Source organism: Coenobita brevimanus, chromosome 77, assembly GCF_032717465.1.
Source record: "Coenobita brevimanus isolate Jiangsu-jjx chromosome 77, ASM3271746v2, whole genome shotgun sequence".
Lineage (NCBI taxonomy): Eukaryota > Metazoa > Arthropoda > Malacostraca > Decapoda > Coenobitidae > Coenobita > Coenobita brevimanus.
Genome location: NC_137030.1, coordinates 8,876,678 through 8,885,748, shown reverse-complemented (window position 1 = coordinate 8,885,748; position 9,071 = coordinate 8,876,678). Strand labels below are relative to the sequence as shown.

The 9,071-nt window shown below is 48.0% G+C and overlaps 1 protein-coding gene across 1 annotated transcript; it reads right to left on the bottom strand.

The window, feature by feature from the left end:
• Window positions 1–641: 641 nt before the first annotated feature.
• On the bottom strand, window positions 642–7,735 carry LOC145408372 (uncharacterized). Its single transcript, XM_080279099.1, has 2 exons — window positions 7,660–7,735; window positions 642–1,915 (listed from the first exon to the last, which is right to left on the bottom strand). Exons 1-2 carry the CDS (start codon window positions 7,682–7,684, stop codon window positions 915–917), a joined length of 1,026 nt encoding a protein of 341 aa, XP_080135225.1. The 5' UTR covers window positions 7,685–7,735; the 3' UTR covers window positions 642–914.
• Window positions 7,736–9,071: the final 1,336 nt, after the last annotated feature.

Here is a 9,071-nt window from a genome sequence, read left to right as displayed (position 1 = left end):
GGTAAACCACAGGGGTTTACGAAGATACTTCCATTTACACTAAGGACCGCACAAAGTTCACAATAGGGTCATGGAGATAGCCTCATTTACACCTAGTGTCACTTGGCATGCAGCTATATTAGGAGAAGCAGTGAGATCAAAAGAAGTTAACTTTGAGTATTCTTGTTAGCGTGTGTTTTGAACCCTGGGGTCTTGAACTAGGGAAGCTAAAGACAGCAGTCAGCCTGATAGATGCGCTAGTTAAGTTAGAGGCATGAAACTATCTCCACCAATACCAATAGCAATTTCACTAGACAGTTAGAGATATGTGCTTGCTCATTTGATGAGCAGTTTCAGTAACAAGCAACCTCTTAAGCTAAGCAGTTACCAGATTGACTAGCAGGACTAAGACAGCATTCACTTAAGAGTTAGCAGTAATTAGTAATCAGATAAGTCATTGGGTAGTTCAGTAGATAATTTCTTCAGTACAATGACATATTTATGCTCTATTTTTGACACCACAGATGCTTTCAGCTTCAAAGAGATCACCTGTAATGAAGGGGTTTGAAGCGATCTCCATTACTTATTGCAAGGGATCTCTTCTCAGCTGAATCAAGTCATCTATCAGCACCAAGAATAATATAGCAAAGACGTCGCTGTACTGGAGGGAATAAGACCTTCATGTTTCTGAGCAAAACCTGATCTAGCTGTAGGCTCCCAGGGTCCAAATAAACACCAGAGCATCAGACAGTTTTTTCACATCAAAGTATAAATGTAACGAGCAAAATAAAGCACTTTGTTGACTGTTCGCTGTACTGATGTGGAAGTTACTAGGCTGTACCTGTCAGCCCGCCTGCTTATTGCCAAGTCTGTTTTGTAGTGAGGAGTCTGTACGCCATCACATCTTGGGCACCACACTTGCCACGTCCCATGTCTCACGGGCCGGGTGAAGGGCACAGCTCCCCACAGGCACCATCGCGGTAGCAGGCGGACTCATAGTGCTTGTTGAGGTACGACTTGAGGGCAAAGGACTTGTTGCAGCGTTTACACCTGAAGTTCTTGAGCTGGGAGTGAGTCTGCATGTGCGCACGCAGGTTGGACCGGTCGGCGAAGGACTTGCCGCAGTGTGCGCAGCCAAAGGGTTTCTCGCCGGTGTGCGAGCGCATGTGTCCCTGGAGTAGCCATGGCCGTGAGAAGGCTTTGCCACACACACCACAGCGATGTGTCAGGTTGTGTGTCAGCACATGCATGGCTAGGGCTGGCATGCTGACATAGGCCTTGCCGCACACATGGCATCGCCGTGCACTACCCGAGTCCAGGTCACGGTGAGTCTGCTTGTGTCGTGACAGGTTGGAGGAGGTGGCATAATGCTTACCACACTCAGAGCACGTGTACCGTGGCTTATGGCGCGAGGGACGCACACTTTCACTCCGCCCCGGCCGTGTTCGAGACCGACCATCATCTAGCACCAGAGGACACCCTGCTGGTGCCACATTCTCAGCATCACTCCCACCACCTGGTGATGGTGCCGGGGTGCCATCACTGCCACCAGCCTCCAATGAGTCACATGATGACCCGGGGGTAGGCGGCTGATAGGAGCAGGGTGGTGCTGGAGTAGGTGGCTGGTAGCAGGTTGGTGGTGCTGGACTGGGGTACGAGCAAGGTGGTGCAGGTGTAAAGGCAGGGGCCGACCGCGCCAACTCCAGCAGGTCATGAGCAGCTTCAGTCTCCTCCACTGGGCGCAGATGTAGTGGTGTGAAGGTTGGGTGGCTCTCCTCAAGCGGTACAAAACTTGTGAGCCCACTATCGCTGCGCCCAAACTGGCTAGTGGGTGTGCAGGGCTGGGCATGAGCATAGGCATGATCAGGCGTCGCAGGGTAGTACTGCAGGGGACATGAGAAGCAAGGGTCCGCAGCTCGAAGTTCATGGTACACTCCTGTCAACACAATGGCATTAGCAAATTGCATTAGCTAATGACACAAAACACACATTATATAATGGCACAATGGTATTAGTACTCAGTAACATCCATAACACAAGGGCATATACTGCACCACTCACTCTACAAACCATAGATGACACACTTGATAAGTGATGACACTATTGATATCAGATCCTGCCACAACACGGTAAGGGAACGTTTATGTATATCAAATATTTTTGCTTGAATTCTGGATCATAAAAATTACTATTTTCTACCCTTTCTAAAGTTGTTGGCAGAGACATTATATAGCTTTTTAAAAGGAACTGAAGAGATTGGTTGAATTCAGGAATGTGGATACCCATGGAAGTTAAGGGTATCCAAATGGTTTTTTCTAGTTAATCACACAAAACAGACAGCAGACTTTCACCGAACTTTGTAACATGTCTGTCTGGACTTCCGCCATTTATTATGAAATTTTATTACTGAGCTCTCAGCACTTATCTTTAACCGATTTATCTTCGGTTCTTCATTCCATCTCAAACCTTCCACTAACATACAGTTTTCTACCTTATTACTTCCTGGTCAACTTCATTCCAACCCAGATTGACAGAGTTTCCACTTTGTTGCTTTTGAATTCACTGCTGGCATATATTAATTCGTATTATTGTGGCTTCTATGTAATCCTTCACTTTGCCCAATACTCTCCACCTTACCCTTGACCGTATCATAGGTGGCATTGGAGACTTAGAAAGGGTAGAGAATAGTAATGTTTATGATCCAGAATTCAAGCAAAAATATTTGATATGCGTAAACGTTCCCTTACCATGTTGTGGCAGGATCTGATATCACCTTTAAGCACCTTTAAGCGATTTTTTATGGATATTGCGCACTGATATTTTCTTGTGTTATTCTTGCATGTTATTGTCAACATAGTTTGCCTCAGTAAGACAAGAATACAATAAGGTATAAAGAAGAAGCTAAATCGCTAAAGAATAGGTGTTACTACTAAATAATTTCATTTCAATCCTTTCTACCCTAATCTATCTTCCATCTTATACTATTCCACTTTATCCTAACTCAACTGTCGCCATTCACAGCATTCTCATCTGTCACTCTTATCCTAACTCAGCCACGTCCTTCATTCCATCCTAATACACCTTCCACTTTAACTCGTTCAGTTTATCTCTCGTTCCATCCTAAACCATATCACATATTCCTCCACATTCCCGTCCACCTCATTCTTGGTCTCCTCCACACAGATTTTGACCATTATCATATGCTAGTGTGTGTGTGTGTGTGTGTGTGTGTGTGTGTGTGTGTGTGTGTGTGTGAGAGAGAGAGAGAGAGAGAGAGAGCGAGAGAAAGAGAGAGACAGAGGGGGGGGGTGCGTTTTTGTGTATACTTAACAGGTGAATGAGTCAAAACGTATATAGGAAAGTATCTGCGTGTGTGTGAAAGAGAAAGATGGGGAACGTGCGTTTTTGTATAATTAACCTATAGGCCAATGAGTTTAAACGTATATAGGAAGGTTTTGTGTGTGTGTGTGTGTGTGTGTGTGTGTGTGTGTGTGTGTGTGTGTGTGTGTGTGTGTGTGTGTGTGTGTGTGTGTGTGTGTGTGTGTGTGTGTGTGTGTGTGTGTGTGTGTGTGTGTGTGTGTGTGTGTGTGTGTGTGGTATAGGGCTTCACCAACAATGGCTGCCAACCTCTGTGTCCCGGGTAAATCCGCCATCATCATCATTAGTAATAGTAGTAGTAGCAGTAGTAGTAGTGGTATTTCTCCCATTTTAAAGTGATTTTAAAAATTTGGAAAAGCTGGACGACATTATCACTACCAGATAACCCCAGGTCTGCAATAGTTTTCCTTCAAGGTGGATTTCCAGCCAAGGCTAACGAGCTCCACCTACCCTGCTAGATGGCCGTTGTTGGGAAGCCTATCCGCTCTATGGCGGTTTATGTGTTTGTCCTGCTTAGTGTCTAGCCACCCTCCTTACTGGGCAAAACTACTGGGGTTGCTGGTTTAGTCGCCAACGGCCCGACCATGACAGATAATACTGGATTTCCTGGTATCATTAGCAGATCAGTATACCTGACCTGACCTCTGTCAAGTATTTTCTGCTCCTCTGGACCCTACCTAACCCCATCTTGGGGTGGGAAAGGTTTGCATGATGATTGATGATGATGATGATCATCATCATCATCATCATGACTGATGATCATAAAGATTATGATGACGATGACTGATGATGATTGATGATGATGATGATTGGTGATGATTAATAATGATATGATGATTGATGATAATTAAGATGACTGAAGATCGTGATCATGGATAATGATAATGAATGAATGAAGGATGATTGATGACGATGATGATGATGAAGATAATGATGATGATGATGATGATGATGGATAATGATGATGGATGATTGACGGTGGATGATAATGATGATGATGATGATGATGATGAGGAGGAGGAGGAGGAGGAGGAGAAAGAGGAGGAGGAGAAGGAGGAGGAGGAGAAGAAGGAGGAAGATGAGGAGGAGGATGGATGATTGATGATGATGATCCGTACTAAATGCTCTCAACTCTCCAACTCGAATTCTTCTCGCTCCTTCTGGCACCTTGCCAAACACCTTTCTAACAACTTTACCTCATCATCCTTCCCTCCTCCTTTCTACTCTGATGGCTCTGTAGCTATTTCTTCTACTGATAAAGCAGATCTCTTCACTCAGACTTTCTCCTCCAATTCCACCTTAGACGATTCCGGTGCTGTTCCTCCATCACTTCCCCCCTCTGACTTCCTCATGGCTGACATTAAAATTTCTTCAGCTGACGTATTTCCTGCCATCATAGGCCTCAATACTAACAAGGCATATGGGCCTGATGGAGTCCCTCCTGTTGTTCTCAAGAACTGCACTTCAGTGCTTACACCCTGCCTAGGCAAACTCTTTCGCCTTTGTCTATCAACTTGAATCTTTCCTTCTTGCTGGAAGTTTGCTCTCATTCAGCCAGTCCCAAAGAAGGGTGACCATTCCCAACCCTCTAACTATCGTCCAATTGCTTTAACATCCTGTATCTCAAAAGTTTTCGAGTCAATTCTTAATAGAAAAATTTTAAAGCATGTTTTCCTATCACAACCTTCTTTCTGATAGTCAGTATGGGTTCCGTCAGGGACCCTCCGCTGGCGATCTTCTCACCTACCATTCAGACTCCTGGTCATCCTCCTTTCGGGACTTTGGGGAGAGCTTTGCTATTGCACTTGATATCTCAAAGGCTTTCGATCAAGTCAGGCATAAATCTTTAATTTCCAAACTGCCCTCTTACAGTTCTATCCCGCTATCTGTGCATTCACCTCTAGCTTCCTTTCTGGTCGTTCTATAGCGGCTGTTGTAGACGGCCATCGTTCTTCTCCTAGATCTATCAACAGTGGTGTTCCTCAGGGCTCTGTGCTATCATCAACTCTCTTCTTTTTATTCATCAGTGACCTTCGAAGCTGTACATCGAACCCTATCCACTCATACGCTGATGACTCCACCCTTCATCTTTCCATTCGGTTCCTGCAACGCCCATCTCAGCAGTTACTTCAACAAACAAGGGATGAGGTTATGGCACACCTAATGTCTGACTTGGCTCGTATCTCCGACTGGGGTAAAAATAATCTTGTTGTTTTTAATGCATCGAAGACTCAGTTCTTACACCTATCAACCCGACAAAATCTTCCACAGGTGTACCCACTAATGTTTAATAATAATCAGCTTAATCCTGCATCATCCTTGAATATGCTTGGGGTTTCATTCACTCGGGACTTATCTTGGAAAGATCATATTACATCTCTTCTAAAATCTGCTTCCAAGATATTAGGTGTGCTAAGCCGACTCAGTTCCTTCTTTACCCCTGCACAATTGTTGACTCTATACACGGGTTTTATCCTCCCCTGTGTGGAGTACAACTCTCATGTGTGGGGAGGTTCCCCACATACAGCTCTTCTCAATAGGATGGAGTCAAAGGCTTTTCGTCTCATTAACTCTCTCCCTCTTACTGGCTCCCTTCAACCTCTGTCTCTTCACCGCACTGTTGCATCTTTATCTCTTTCCTATCACTACTTCAATGGTCATTGCTCCTCTGAACTGTCTGCTTGCATCCCTCCACCTCTACGACGGGCGTGTAGCACCCATCTAGCGCAAACTCTCATCCCTTTTCTGTCCAGCTCTCTAATGCAAGAGTTAACCGTTACTCCCAGTCCTTCATTTATGCAACAGGTCAACTCTGGAACTGTCTCCCTCTGTCTGTATTTCCTGCTTCCTATGATCTCCAGTCTTTCAAACGCGTGTGTCCAGGCATCTCGAAATGATCGGATCTTGAATTTGGATCTCTCTTGTATTTTGTTTTTCTCTTGGAGGGAACAGTTATGCGGGCTCGTGGCCTTTGGTTCCTTCTTCCTCACATAAAAAAAAAAAAATACTGATGACATGTTGATGATTGACAATGGATGATGACTGATGATGGATGATGATAATAATGATCATCATCATCTTCATCACCATCATCATGAATGTTGTTATTACTATTATTATTATTATTATTATTATTATTATTATTATTGTTGTTGTTGTTTTTATTGTTTGTTGTAGTTATAATTATTCCAGATGTAATTAGGGTATATGGGATGCTGAACAGAACAGGACATGGCAGGGCAGGACAGGGCAGGGAAGGGCAGAACAGGGCAGGGCAGGGTAGTGCAAAACAAGGCAGACAGGACAGGGCATGGCAGGGCAGGACAGGGGAAGGGAAGGGAAGGGCAGGACAACACTAGGGCACAGCAGGGATGGGCAGGACAACACTAGGGATGGACAGGACAACATTAGGGATGGACAGGACAACACTAGGGATGGACAGGACAACACTAGGGATGGGCAGGACAACACTAGGGATGGGCAGGACAACACTAGGGATGGGCAGGACAACACTAGGGATGGACAGGACCACACTAGGGATGGGCAGGACAACACTAGGGCACAGCAGGGAAGGGCAGGACAACACTAGGGATGGGCAGGACAACACTAGGGCACAGCAGGGATGGGCAGGACAACACTAGGGATGGGCAGGACAACACTAGGGATGGACAGGACAACACTAGGGATGGGCAGGACAACACTAGGGATGGGCAGGACAACACTAGGGATGGGCAGGACAACACTAGGGCACAGCAGGGAAGGGCAGGACAACACTAGGACAGAGCAGGGAAGGGCAGGACAACACTATAACACAGCAGGGAAGGGCAGGACAACACTATAACACAGCAGGGAAGGGCAGGACAACACTATAACACAGCAGGGAAGGGCAGGACAACACTATAACACAGCAGGGAAGGGCAGGACAACACCAGGACAGAGCACGGAAGAGCAGGACAATACTTGGGAAGGACAGGACAACATTAGGGCACAGCAGGGAAGGACAGGACACTAGGGAAAGGCAGGACAACACTGGGACAGAGCAGGGAAGGGCAAGACAACACGTGGGAAGGGCAAGACAACACTAGGGTACAGCAGCAAAGGGCATGACAACACTAGAGCAAGCAGGGCAAGACATGGCAGGGCAAGGCAGGACAACATTAGGCCAGAACAGGGAAGGGCAGGATAATGTAAGGGCAGGGCAGGAAAGGGTAGGACAACACAAGGGCAAGGCAGGACAGGATAAGGGCGGGGCAGAGCAGAGCAGGGCATCACTATGGTACGGTATACACAAACTATACTCACTAGTCTGCGCCTCTTGGTCTGCCATGTCTGGTGGCGTGAGGGGGGGCGGGGGTGCGGGTGTCGCAGCAGTGGGCGAGGTAGGGGGGGCGCCGTGCCCCCGCTTGACGAGGCAGCGCGGCCTGGGTGCCCCGGGGGGCGCGGAGGGGCGCACCTCGCTGAGCGGCGGCCTGGTGCCTGGGGGTGCCGGTGTCGGGGCGGGGGAGGGGGCGGGGCGGGGTCTGCCGGCCATGCCACCTGACACCTGTTTCACTGGAAGCAACAATTGTCAGCGCCCGCCGCACCGCCCACCATCACCATCCAGCCGTCCTGCCGCTGCCTCCGCCGCCGCTGCCGCTGCCGCTGGCGGCCGCCGCTGCCGCCGCCGCCGCCCCGCCACCCTGCACTCACACAACCTGGCGCCACACGCAGCTGGCCCGAGGTCTGGCCCTGAGGAGGCACTGGGGTGGCACTGGCGGCATCACTGGCGCGGGTGGCGGTGGCACGATGGCACTGCTGCCCTGCCGCCCTGCCGCCCGCTGGCCTGCCGTCACGCCGCCGCCACCACAGGACACTCCGCCGCTGCAGGCTGGCGTCACACGGGAGGCAGAAGGTGCTGCTGGGGCGGCCGGGCGACCTGGCGGGGGAGACTCGTTCCCGGGGCCGCCTGCCGCCTCACCCCGCCACTCCACCACAATCTCCGCCACACCACGCCACTCACGCCGCCTCCACACGCCTCACCACGCCGCCACCACGCTCATCGCCCACACTCGGCACAAATAATGGCGCTGTTTTGAGAGAGAGGAGGCAGCAGAGGCGGTGGCGGCCGGGATCAATAAACTGGAGCGTCACCTGTTCCTCCAGCTAGCCACTGAGCCGCCATGTTGCCACTGGTTGCACAAAATCCAAAATATATCCTCATTTCTGCTAGTTTTGATCCCATTCTAATGCACTTCAACCTTAAAATTTTCAAAACATATCCACAACTACTATCGTATCATCCAGACACTCATAATTATCCATTTTTAACGAAATACATAAAAGATGCGGCAACACTGTCCCAAGTGGAGGAAAACACGAGGTTGCCGAACATTGCAGCGAATAAAAATAATTATTTATCAACGTCAGGCCATTTATCAGCGCCCTTTCACTCGTTATTCACTATTTATTTGAATTTTTCTTTCATTTTCGTGGTTAATGAAGCCTGGCGGATTTAAAAATAGTTCGTAAAAAAAGTTCGAGTAAAAATGTCTACTTCTGGGACATTCAGCTTTAGTGGCGCCTTGTTTATGTTTATTTTTATACATGGAATCCAGCACGTGGTAGAACACTGACTGGGGTCCTCATAATGATGGAACATTTGGTGGAACACTTATTGGGATTCTGATGGAACATTTATTGAGGTCATTTACGTGGACAGTCTGGGGCTGTGGAAC

What these genes read in the sequence shown, in the direction of transcription:
- LOC145408372 (XM_080279099.1), bottom strand. Translation starts at nt 7,684, where the DNA reads ATGGCAGACCAAGAGGCGCAGACTA. An exon ending in AGACCAAGAGGCGCAGACTA is followed by an intron (nt 1,916 to 7,659) that starts GTGAGTATAGTT and finishes TTGTGTTGACAG; the next exon opens with GAGTGTACCATGAACTTCGA.